Here is a 12,949-nt window from a genome sequence, read left to right on the forward strand (position 1 = left end):
GCAATCAAACTTAGAGAATATCTTGGCGTTGCGTATGCAACTAATCAAGTGTTCTCTACTAGGTATAAAATACCCATCAAACTCCAGAATCTTATTAATTTCTTGATAATTAATAACCAATCTGGGTTTCCCTCGTTTAATCTCACCATGATTTCTTACCAGAAAACCTGGACTGCTATATGGTGACATTCCTGCTTTGATCAATCCAAGGTCCAAATGTTCCTTGATTATAATCTGCATATCCCTCTGATCAATGATGTTCATTGGGATGGGTTTACAACGGACAAATTCATACTCTTTGCCTTCCTTAATCTTAAGGCAAGCCCTGAGTTGATTTCTGTCCCACCATGCCAAGGGATCTTCGTTGTAATTTTCTTTGATCCTCTTCTTGACATCTTCCAATGATACCTTAGACTCGAACTCTACTTCATTTGTTTGTAGAGTTATATTAAGGCATTCTATATCTTCTGGTTGGAGTTCTTTATCTGCTCTCAACTGGAGCATTGTTTCTCCAAACCGTCTTGAATCCTTCATTTTTGGGTTCAGAAGTTTTCCTGAATCACCACGCTTGCTGCGAAACTGGATCGGCAATTTTCTGTAAAAATGCTTCTCGAAGTCTCTGGACTATGATTTTGTGATCACATGGTATTGTGAACACTAATCTTCTAGTCTCATTTTCTTGTGTATAGGATTTGAACATTTGTAGGAAATTATTTCCTAACAATATGTCAGCTCCTGTATCATGAAAATAAATTGGTGGTGTTTTTACCTTGTACCAAGGTGTTTGTCCAGCACCGCCAATCATAATTTCAGTCATCTTAATCCCTTTACATAAGATTAAGATTCTTCTGGAAAAATCTCTTCCAGCAATCTTTGGTAACTCTTCTTCCAAATTATTTGGAAAAACGCCTCGTTTTGCTGTACATATTCCAGCACCTGAATCAATATATGCAGCAAAGTATTCTGCCTTATATTGTTCATACAACATTCCTACTGGAATGTATATGGAGAATGGACTTGTGGTCATTGGATTTTCCACATTTTTTCTTCTGCCATAAACTCCATTCCATGTTCTAGACGTTTCCAAGGTTTGTGTTCCTCGAGAAACTCTAGTCCAAGAATCAGTCGATTTGATTCTTTTCCCGGAATTCCTTGAATATGGACTTCCAATTTTCCGATATTAATCAGTCCTTGGTAAGTTCCCATCGCAGGTTGTTCTAAATAGTATATTGAATTACAAGGAAATTGATTCCTTTGCTTTGTAATATCAAATACTATTTCAACCTCCTTCCTCCCTTCCGGGCATCTAAGTTTTCCTATTGTAGAAAAACTTTTCAGCTCCTGTTGGGTGTCTATGACAGGCCTTTTATCCCATCTGTAACTTGTAATTCTATCTCCTTGAAAAGATAGCCTTCTTGATTCCAATCTAAGACTATGATTCCTTTGTAGAATCGGTTTGTCTTGGATCTGGATATCTGTTTCCTGTATTAAAGGAAACTCGACTCTTTCTGGATAAATTGCTTGTGCAACTTTTCCGAATATTTCAGGGATTTCTATAAACTCGTTTCTAATAAACAATTCAGAATGATGTGTATTAGATAGAGCATATGAAATCTGATAGGTAATAGAATATGGTCTATTACCTTCTTTCATCAACCTTTTTTCCTTGAAGTTCTAATGCAATGTCAAGGCTCGGCTGAAATCTCGATCTGCCAGGTTGTAGGCTATCCTTGGATAGATTACTCCTACAATTTTTCCTGCACAGAGGTTTCCTGAGATTGTCCCCAGTACTGAATCTTGTAGATTCCCCATTCTTTTATCGTATATAGCGATATCAATTGGTGAATCTATCCCTTCTTTGAAGGTAGCCTTTATCATAATCTGGATTGCTCCTATATGAATCCAGGACATAGTCCTTGCTACTTCTATCTTGAGTTTTTGTAATTCCTCCTTGATTTCTTCGGAAGGAATTAGCTGCATCTCCATTCTATTTCCTGTAAGTTCCATTGGGATTGCCATTTCCCTTCTAGAAACTTTATAGATTAGATGATGCTTTCTGTTTCTTAGGCCAAGACTTCCTAAGAACTTTTCTACCTGTCCTGCAGAGAAACCTTGATATCTCTGTAGACTCGGATTTTCTCTCATGATTCTTTGAACCATGTTATGAGATATTGTTGTCTGACTGAAAACCCAGACAGATCTTCATGTGTTTCGTGTCGAAACACCTCTTCTTCAGTCAGATTCCGATTCTGTTCCATCAGAGTCTTCCTGACTTAAGACTTCTTCTTCTTCATATATACTTTCATCTGAGGCGATGTCCTCAAATCGGTATACTTGAATAAGATCTTGGTAATAAACTGCTTCTTCAATATTCGGGGTAGGATCAAAGCGTTTAATACCTCTGTTTTCATTTTCTGGACAGTTGGTCGATATATGACCTCTTGCTCCACATGTCCAGTAATTACAATCCTTGAAACTTTCATTGGCTCTAGTATGAGCTCTTCTGAAAGTTTTCTTTGTAGGTGTTCTTCCTGTGCTTCGAGATGAACTCGATGCTTGGGATGATATCCTACTTCTCGATGGTCCGCTTCTTTGTCCAGATTTATAAGATCTGGCTTTCTGTCTAGACCATACGGTTCTTGGTTTCCAAGAACTTCTCCCACTTCGTGCATAAGGATGAGTCCTAAAGCTTTTCCTTTTATGCTTCTGTGGTTTACTTCCAATAATTGTTGGAAGATCATTTTCTTTACAACACAAAGGAGTTCTTTTGTTGATACCCCTTAAGCGTTTGTAATTCTTTTGTAATGCTGCCATATGGCACCATTCTGCCAGTTTTCCTTTAAGGAAAGAGGCTCTTCTTGCCAACGTATCTGGATTACCAAGTACGTATTCCCTTATGAGCATTTCTCTCCAAGGGCTCGGCATTTTTGCGAAGAAAAGCTGCATAGCTATATCCTCTTCGACTCCTGAATTCCATCGGTATTTAGTGAATAACATAATGTATTCATCCACCAAACATATGTCATGTAATTCAAGACTATACAGAGCTTGAGTGTATTTCTTCTTCTTCTCTGTATCTTGACTGTTGAAATAGTCTACCCCTATAAAGTGTGCTTTAAATAGGGTAGCCATTTTTCCCGCGATCTCACTAAGAGATTCTCCAACTAGGACTGACTCTTTCATGTCTGATGAAGTCATGTCCCAAGCAATTTTCACTGATCCCATAAGACTCATTTCCAAAAGTTTAATGAATCCTTCTTTGTTGAGATCAAGTGTTCCTGCTGCAATTCTCATAGCAGATGTCCAATCGTCTATGAGATCTTCTCTGTTTTTGAAGTCTAATACATCAAGGTTAAGCATAACCCCGTAAGGATGTATAGGATCTAAAACAGTTTTCCCATAGGGTGTTTGGTGCAAAGGAATTTGAGTTCTCCTTGCCCTTGTTCCCGCCGGGTGTGATCCTCCACCAGTATGGAAATCAGTCTGAGATTCTCTCATATTTACATTATGAGATCCCATACTTTCCCTTAGTGGTTCCTGAGAAGATGACCAGGTTATTGCAGGTGGTGTTTCACCTACTGCTGTGTTCATTTTTAGATCTACTACTTTGAGATTGGCGAAAGATTCCGCAAGCTCTTGTAGATCCTCCAAACCAATCCTTTCTAAAGTTGTCATCAGATGAATTTCTTTTCTGAGACAGATTTGATTAGATTGATCATCTTTTCTTCTTCAGTTAAAGGTTTTGACACCACTCTGGCCTTTCCTTGTTGATGTAACAAAGGTTCAGTACCAAAGGATGGTGGTAACCAACCTCCTGAATTTCTTCTACTAGAACTTGGTTGTTGTTCTAGTTTCTGAATTCTTGTTTGAATATCCTTTATTAATCCCAGAATTTCTTCTTGAGTCTCAAGGATCTTCTCAACTCGTTGTGGTACAAAATACAGCATATTGCCATAATTTTGGACTGTCTTTTGAATTTCTCTAAGATCTAAAGAGAGCTTAGAGGAGTCTGGAACTATCTCCAGAAACTTATTATTTTGTATCATAAGTTTACCTGAGATTTTACCTGAGGGTGCAGTAGCTTCCCTTCGTAAATCTGCTGTCTATACAGATCCATTGTTCTCTGAAGAATTTCTTCTGAGTAGATTTTGAAGTATGTTTTTACGGTTCTTTAGACCTTGTAAACGCATACCTTTTGTGCTGAGTTCAGTGAAGCATGTACTTCGCTGTAATTCTTGCTCTAATTGAATTATTTTTAGCGAAATAAGTTCAATTTCGAACTGGATGGTAGTTCCTGACATATTTAACAGATCAATGAAGATCTGGTCTTTTTGGCCTGTAAGAGTCTACCTTTTGTGTATGCAACGTTTTGCAAACACTGCTTTCTTTTATCAGGGGATGAGTTTCCTCTGTTCTCCCGTTTCTGATCTCTAACAATAGTTAGATAAACTTGTGTATATTCCAAAATATTGGAATAGTTCTTGTAAATTATTGTTCTCGAACTAAAGTTCGGATTCATAATTTTCGAAATTCTCCTTCTCGTACATTTAGTTGCTAGTAATAATAAAATTTGTGTTTGAAATAAATCAACCTTCGGCTCTGATACCATTTTCGGGAGCGCGAGGATCAATTAAAATCAAAATAAAAGACAAGGATATTTTTGGTATTTTTAGAAAAATTTTCATCTCCAGGTACTAAAACCAAATTTTATATGTTTTGGATACTGATACCCCATTAACCCATTTTTTATTACCAGGTATTCATTCTTTTGCTTGGTTTTTGTTTATGTGATCGATCCAAGGTTCTTGAACTTTTCCCCTATGGACGGTGTAGGGAGACAGGGTGGGTTCTTGAACTTTATTTTTGGTGTAGTGCGTGTTTCTGGAGCCATCAAGGGTCAGAGACAGAGAATTCGCGTGAATTTCCGAGGTTTGATTTCTTTTGCATCGATGAATGCCTCTTGTTTTCCCTGTATATGAGTAGCTCAATCCACAATCTACAAATCAAGTACGTCCAATCATTGTTTGCAGTATGATACGTGTCCCATTAGTTCTGTTATAAAAAAAAAAGAGACTTTTTAGCTTTCTTCGTATTCAATTTATGACTCAACTAGTCGGATATCAAGTATGCCTTGATTTGTATCTAGGTTTTCGGGAGTATCAAAGGACCTTTTAGCTTTATTCGTATTCAATCAACTCATTTCGATAATGCGCGAGTTTACCAGAAAGCAATTGGTGTCATGTTTTTGGTGTATTCATGCTACATTGCTACTGATCGTGGAACTAATTTGTTTGCTGTTAATTGTTGTGGAAAATAAATCGTCTGCTTTATCGGAAGCGATGAAGGAATTTTTTAAATAAGGGGGTTGCTGTGTATTTGAGGAAAAAGAATTGAACTTTATTGTGAAATTTTGCCGCTGGCTCTGTCCTTCTTCCAGATTGAGAAAGGTTATATATGCGATTCTACTTTACTCGTTGTCTTATGTGAGAACAATTTTTTGTTTTGAATTTTATAGGTATTGTATAACAACTGTAAATAAGTGAGTCGTATAATCGTATTAGACCACAAGCCTAATACAAACGCGTGAATCGAAATTACCAGCCTTCTAGGTGGAAGAATTCTTCAACTTTGTATCTCACTTCACAGTTCATCGTGGAGCCAACATGGGATGTAGCAATTGCCAAATCCCCGAGAAGCCAATGCTTGCTGTAGCCCACTATAAATGGCTTTCATTCACCTATCAATGTTTGGTGCAGAGACCATACTCCAGCTATAATGTGAACATGGACCACATCGTCAGCTCTCGATAGTGTTTAGTAGCTCTTTTCTATGTTGTCGCTTTCACTGTATCGATTTCTAGAAGACTACCACATTTAGACCATATGTTCAAGAGGAGAGTATAAATGAAATGACTAGCTTTCTAGGTGGGAGACTTTAAGCCAATCAGCCATTCTACATTTGTTGTTGAGCCAATACAAGGCATGTAACAAACCATGTGGTAATATTGTGAAAAAGGATTGAATGAGAGGCATGTCTTGTGTTTTTGGATTGAGAATTGCATATTCAGTGAAATAATGTTTACACGATTGAGAATATATAGCATACATACGACTTGGTGTGATCTTAAGAAAGGAACAAAAAACTTGGTGTTAGCTCACCTGTTTATAATATATCTGCTCTTGCTTGGTTGATGATTAGGTGTGAGGAAATGGCAACGAATGCATTAGAGGATTCAAAAAAAAATCTGAACCTAAATTGGTGAAGCTGGACAGATCATTCAAATTGGTACGCTTCTTGCTATGTAACTGAGGGGTCTTGTACATGGCAGAGATAAGAAATCAGTTGTGGAAATGATTTTCTTAGGAAAATGCTTTCTGAAAGTTGCCAAAATTGATATGTTTATAGATTTGTATTTTCAATTGAAACCTGGTCTCCTAAGAACCTTTCATTTGATATTCCGATGTTTTAATTCATTTCTTTCCTGCATACTCGATTCTCGTCATAATCCAATGGGCACCATGGCTTACGTCAATGGTTTCTTTGTTCTATTGGCATGTAGTAAATGCAACATTCTAAAAGATGTTCACAATGAATCATCGTATTATATACAGGCTGAGCAATGGGTCAATAACATGAGTGCATCCTCAATAAATGATGAATCCGCTGTGGTGGAATTGGAAGGGTGGCCTGCTAGGTAAGTACACATCTTCGCAGTTGAACTTATAGCTGTGTTTTTATAAGCGTAGAACAACATCTTTAAGATTTTGTAGGCTTGGTATTGGTGCGACAGTTCCCAGAGTGTCCAGAGTTACGCTCTCAAATGATCCTATTGAAAGAAAATTACTTGCCAAGTTAAATGCCTACAAAAGAAAAGTCGTTGAGAGCTGATGATTCGGAGCCATCTGCGAGAAACAGGCGTGTGGATGAAGAAAGTGAGGAAGATGAGTCCGAGAGTAAAACCAAGGTCTTTGGGAAGAAGAAGAGACCCATGAGTTTGTTCAACGCCGACTGTTGTTGCGAAAAGGAAGCATAAGTAGACATAGTTGATATCTTGTGTAAGGTAGCAATGGTCAGATGGGAACCGAAACTTGGGGCAGTTTAATTTATAGGCCTATTAATAAAAAATCCATACGGCCTATTTTTCAAAATCCACTCGAAACTGAAGTCCGAGTGACCACAACTCACACCACACACTACCATATTATCCTTTAAGGAAACCTTCCCAAGGGCTTTATGTACTTCGTGTGTCATTATTTTACGTACGATTGGTGATATAAATTAGTATCATGGGACGGACACACCCTTTCCATATAATACAATATAACAATGATTACTCTAACTTCGGAAAGAAAGAAGGTTGATTAAACTGTAATTATAGTGCTAATCATGATCACTTGTGTGTTAAAACATTGAATACTTCATGCATCTAACTTGGCATTACCACACGTATCTCTCTCTCTTTATATAGTTTTGATATACTGATCACTCATCATGTTCATCTCCGTGCTTATCAATTAGATGTCACTTATCTATTGAATATGATGACGACTGTCGTCTCATTGATACACACGAAGACGGTATATATCACAATAAAGCAAAATGGCCATGACTAATTATTATCTGACACCTATGTTTTAATTTGGGACGAGATATTGGGTTGAAAATCCCATTATTACGACTCTTCCCTAACCAAAAATAATAATAAATTTTTTTTTTAATGAAAGTGTAAATCTATTTAGAATAGAAATCCTAGACTGATTCAGAAATAATTATTTGGTGATGGTAGTGATGTCTGAAGGTTAGGAACATTTAACTTTCTAATATAATAGTTAGAGGTCCAAAGCTCAAGTGTAACAAAATGATATTTAGTCTCAGTTGGAATCTGTTTTAATTTTATAATAAAATTATGGTATAAGTTAACTCTCTCGTTGCAATAAGATATGTATTCCCTGTTATCTGTACTTTCACGTCGTTGTACTATACAATATGCTATACATATACATCAATTTAATTTTTTTTATTAAATTGGTGGAGTCAAATGTGGCGAATCATATTAATTGAATCAATAAATAAGTAGTATTATTCAAAATGATAATATCGTAAGGTAGAGGAAGGGTAGTACTCCCCATTTCCAATTTTCCATAAAATAAATATCCATATATAATTGTTTAGAAAAAAAATGTAAAAGATCTCTAGTTGTATAAATCTGAAATTTAATGCGAGTTAGTTCTTGCTTTACGATAATCAATCTAATATTTTATTTATGATATATTTCTAAATAAAAGCATCCCATTATTACCATATATAATTAATAAATATACAGGTCGTAGATAATAATGCAAGTGAGAGTGAAATAAAAATAATTAAGGCGCAGGAACAATCCAAACGTGCGAGGCGGTCTATTACAATCCAAACAAGACCCAACCTTAACCATCGGCCCAAGACCTCATTTGTGCACGCGCACACACACACGCGCGTGCACACACACAAATATATATATTAAGTTGTAAGTCATATTTTTATGTATTTTATGAGATTTTATTCTCTCTTAAATATGCCAAAGTGGTCGCATAACAAGGATGCCCTTTCGAACTCGCTTGAGTGCTTTGGTTCTTGTCTAGCTAGTTGGTAGATGCAACATGTCTTTAAAATAATGGAAAATATTATGTGTGGCCATTATCCTAAGAACAAAATTTACGTGCATTTTCTAATCACAGCTCATGCCATTCTGGTTCTAATTTTAATTTTCTAAAAAATAATCACCATATATAAATTAATTATTACATGAATTTGATATATATATATATATATATATATATATATATATATATATATATATATCACTTTAATCAAGGAATTAAATATGAAATTAGTGGCAAAACACTACCAATTTACAATTTATCTTGAAATTCAATGTACACTTTTTATATTAACTAGTATACTGATACACGCGTTGTGTGCTTGTACAAATTTTTTATAATTCATTTGATTTATATTTAAATGATAATCAATGTAATTATAAGAAATAGCGAGGGATTACACTGCAATTTTCATATAAAACTATTTTGGTGAATTTGTCCATAATGGAGGGGCAAAATAGATATACATATTTTGGTGTCCTCATGGTTTCTATGATTCTATCATGTCCTCATCTTTAATAAAATAGAGTAGATATATTATTTTTATTCCAAGAACCAAACCTTAGTTTACATGTTAAGTGGCAGCATTTAAAAAATGACATATTTAATATTAACAATCTTAAAAAAAATCTATTTATTATATTATTAACTAAAAAATTAATCACAATAAAATTTTTAAAAACAAAGATAGCAGGTTGATTACGCAAATGGCATTTAAATTTTTTTTTAAAAATGGAAATGTGTACCATAAATTTTTGGACAGTTATACAAGTTATTGGATCCTAGAGACCCATTTAAAAAAAAAATGTTCGTATGCTTATCTTTAATTCCTCAAATCAAAATTAAACATGGATTTAGATTTTATTTTTTAACATAAATATCATCATGTACTCAATCTTCTTGACAATATCACAGCTTGCTCAAAAAAGTATTTCTATACTAATCAAACACTTGTTGGTTTTGGACCTATTGCTCCGATTTTCTAAAGCAGGATCTCAAGTTTGAATCTTGGAGCTCTAAACATATTATTAATTTCATCGTGACACCGTTTTCCGTGAAAAATGATACATTAATTATTTTTCATTTCATCCCACATTTGACTCAAGTTTTATAAAAGATCAAAGTTATAAATTATTATATTATCCATATAGATTGATTTATTGTCCCTTTATTATCTCATTCCACGAGTAAAAGTGTAAAACGATGCCTAATAATAGTGTTCACCGTTCAGTTTTCAAGCAGGAAACATGAGAATTGTTCCATATACTAATTCGTGTAACACTTCTTAATCTTGTAATGTAGTTGGAGTTCTAAACATTACACACTCTCTCTTTATTTATATATTATATATATATATTTATTACAGTATCAAGATTTAGATATTTTTTAAGGTTTTTTTGGAGCATTAGGACAGGAGCTAAGCTTGGGAGAGATCGTGTCTGCTGGGGTTTGTAGAAAATGATATACGCGGTTGTCCGACTCATCTCCACGTCCAGTTTTCTTTTGTAGATGATGTCACTTTCACTCACCAGATATGTATATCATCTAGGGTTAACGAAATATTAATTAATTAAGAATAATGTTGTAATCTGATAATGATTAATTATATAGGTTTAGGAGAGTAATGTGTTTCTTAATTAGGGATGTGTTTGTGTAATAATTAGTCGATATATAGAAATTTCATATGCTGAACATCCACCGTAATCGTTGAGTTGTACGTGTAGGTCTCATGCCATTATTATTACTTAATTAGTAAATGAAGATGATATGATCTCTTTCTTATAGGAGTAGGTAGGTCTCTTGTGATATTGTCTCACGAATCTTTATATGTGAGATGGGTCACTCATATCGATATTCACAATAAAAAGTAATACTCTTAGAATAAAAAGTAATAAGTTTTCATGGATGACCTAAATAAAATATCCGTCTCACAAAATACGATCCGTGAGACCGTTTCAGACAAATTTTTGACTTGTGCTTCTAGGTTTTGTTTTTGCTCCTTTTAAAATAACTTAAAAAATCCAACTTATTGGAATATGACCAAACTAGAAGCTTATATAGGACTATCTTTAGTTGCAATTTCTTCGGGAAAAACATTATTATATATTCACCATATTTCATATATTGTTTTAATTTTATAAAATACCAAATGATAGTAATACATGGTTTGATAAATGAATTTTTGATTTTTAAATATTTTAATACTTGATAATAAGTTATGAGCACGTATTGCTTGTATTCACCAACCAAGCAGTATAATAATTAACCAAATAATATAATATAATTTATCTTTAGCTAGTTAAGGTTATAAATAATGTCTTCTCCACCTCTCAACACTTTCAAGAAACCTAGCTAGCAACTAAGAACCAAGACACCCATCTATTGTTTAAAATTTCAAGATATTTTTTTAAAAAAAATCTATGGAACTTCTTGGTGCAGTGTATGAAGGGGAATGGGGTTCATTCAATGGAACGTGCTCAGATGAAGGGGATTTCATGTCGAGTTTACCTCGAAACTCCTCGGATACATACGACATATGGGGTACTAGTTCTAACTTCTCAATTTCATCTACTTTTTGGCCCGATCAGGGGTCGATTATGGCTGTTTCTGCATGGGCCGATGATCGTCAAATAGAAGCATCACAGGGGAATGATATTCTTCGTCCCTTCTCAAGTCATGAAACATGCTATCCAATGGCAACGGATTACGGTTTAAAGGAGATTAAAAACGACGGTTCCTGGTGTCATTCATTGACGTATAATAATGTCATGAAAGGGGATCATGGGTTCCTATACCAGGAAACAAGTAGAGACAGTGTAGGATTAAACGAAAACCTGCTCGAAGCGCCAATGTCTTTGCCATCAGAACAAGATAGATTCAGCTGCAACCCTAGGGAATCATCCAAGAAAAGACTTAGAATGCCTACAGAAGTAAGTACCATGCATACACTTATTGCCACCTTCTTATTTTATGATACATGGATCATATACTAGTTTCAAAGAGGAGAAATGAGTTGATTTTTTATAGTTTAATTACCTTTTCATTTGTTTATTTAGGTTCACAAGAACAAGAGAAACATTAAGACGAAGATTCTTGACGATAACAACAATAACGACTGCAATAATACCGAACTTATGAGGCATAGCACAAGTAGCCGCAGCACGGAAGCTGATTCAGCCTATGGTTCACACGAACTAAACGGAGGGTTGCCTTCCAGTTCAGACTCGAAAGGCAGTGGAAAGGCTCGGGCCAGCCGGGGTTCAGCAACTGACCCTCAGAGTCTTTATGCTAGAGTACGTACATATCTTTAGGGTCATTGCAATTTTGAATCTTTAAATATCATTCAATAATTTAGATGTTTGAGTAACTAATTAAATTGTCTTACTTAATAATTTGCAGAGAAGAAGAGAGAAAATCAACGAGAGATTGAGAATCTTGCAGGGTCTGGTTCCCAACGGAACTAAGGTGAGAACAGTTGATAAAAACTGGTGTTCTATATATATATATATATATATATATATATAAAATTCTATTACATACATTAATGTGGATGGCCACACGTAAATTATTCCCAGAAATTAAAATATTCAAAAAAATTATATATATTCTCTAAAAATGTGTGGACTGAATTTTGAGTCCATGCTCCAAGGAGGATCTGAGAATTAACTGGGTTTTTTTTCTCCTTATATGACAGGTTGATATCAGTACTATGCTTGAAGAGGCTGTGGAGTATGTAAAGTTCTTGCAACTTCAGATCAAGGTAAGAAATATATATTCTCGAATTCTTTTTTCTTTGTTTTTTCTTCCCTTTTTCCCAAATATAATACACAAGTCGATCGGTACAAATTCAATGCATTTCAATATTTTGATTATATTATGTATGTCTAAGTTGATTTGCCAATAAATACCAGACACGAGACGAACATCCAACTAATATATCATATATCGATAGGTTCAAAAATCTAAAATATTCATAACTTATTAATAGTTTGGAAATTGAAATGTGTATTTTCAAAGAAAAATCATACGACTTCTTCCATTAATTTATCTTTCAAGATCTTAATATTGGCTTTCTTTTTACAGCTTCTGAGTTCTGATGAGCTATGGATGTATGCTCCTATTGCTTATAATGGAATGGACATAGGGGCGCTTGATTTAAGGATCAAAGCAGCTCCAAAATCACAAAAATCCTAAACAATGAAGGATTCTGCCCGACACCAAACCCGGATTATCGTAACCCTAATGTGGCTCCAAAACAGGGGATCCATACGAGATACCACATTTTGTGCGAATGAATAAACACCGCATAC

At 34.8% G+C, this 12,949-nt stretch overlaps 1 protein-coding gene and 1 long non-coding RNA gene across 5 annotated transcripts; both read left to right on the plus strand.

Moving 5' to 3' along the window:
- Positions 1 to 4,747: 4,747 nt before the first annotated feature.
- Positions 4,748 to 7,287, plus strand: LOC140818796 (uncharacterized). 4 transcript variants are annotated; one of them, XR_012115058.1, is made up of 5 exons: positions 4,748 to 5,007; positions 5,147 to 5,447; positions 5,602 to 6,285; positions 6,612 to 6,694; positions 6,771 to 7,287. It is a non-coding gene; the product is annotated as an uncharacterized lncRNA (long non-coding RNA). The 4 variants fall into 4 exon arrangements; XR_012115056.1 differs by having other exon boundaries at positions 4,748 to 5,447; XR_012115057.1 differs by having other exon boundaries at positions 4,748 to 5,447; positions 6,199 to 6,285.
- A 3,772-nt stretch (positions 7,288 to 11,059) lies between these two features.
- On the plus strand, positions 11,060 to 12,833 carry LOC140818679 (transcription factor bHLH84-like). Its single transcript, XM_073178723.1, has 5 exons — positions 11,060 to 11,569; positions 11,696 to 11,932; positions 12,039 to 12,104; positions 12,334 to 12,399; positions 12,723 to 12,833. The coding sequence occupies exons 1-5, from the start codon at positions 11,060 to 11,062 to the stop codon at positions 12,831 to 12,833; spliced, it is 990 nt and encodes a 329-aa protein (XP_073034824.1).
- The last annotated feature ends 116 nt before the right edge of the window (positions 12,834 to 12,949 follow it).

Source organism: Primulina eburnea, chromosome 17 (assembly GCF_022965805.1).
Source record: "Primulina eburnea isolate SZY01 chromosome 17, ASM2296580v1, whole genome shotgun sequence".
Lineage (NCBI taxonomy): Eukaryota > Viridiplantae > Streptophyta > Magnoliopsida > Lamiales > Gesneriaceae > Primulina > Primulina eburnea.

Coding starts and splice junctions, on each gene's coding strand:
- LOC140818679 (XM_073178723.1), top strand. CDS start 11,060: ATGGAACTTCTTGGTGCAGTGTATGAAGGGGAATGGGGTTCATTCAAT. Junction 11,933..12,038: donor CTCAGAGTCTTTATGCTAGA/GTACGTACATAT, acceptor AATAATTTGCAG/AGAAGAAGAGAGAAAATCAA. Junction 12,105..12,333: donor TGGTTCCCAACGGAACTAAG/GTGAGAACAGTT, acceptor CTTATATGACAG/GTTGATATCAGTACTATGCT.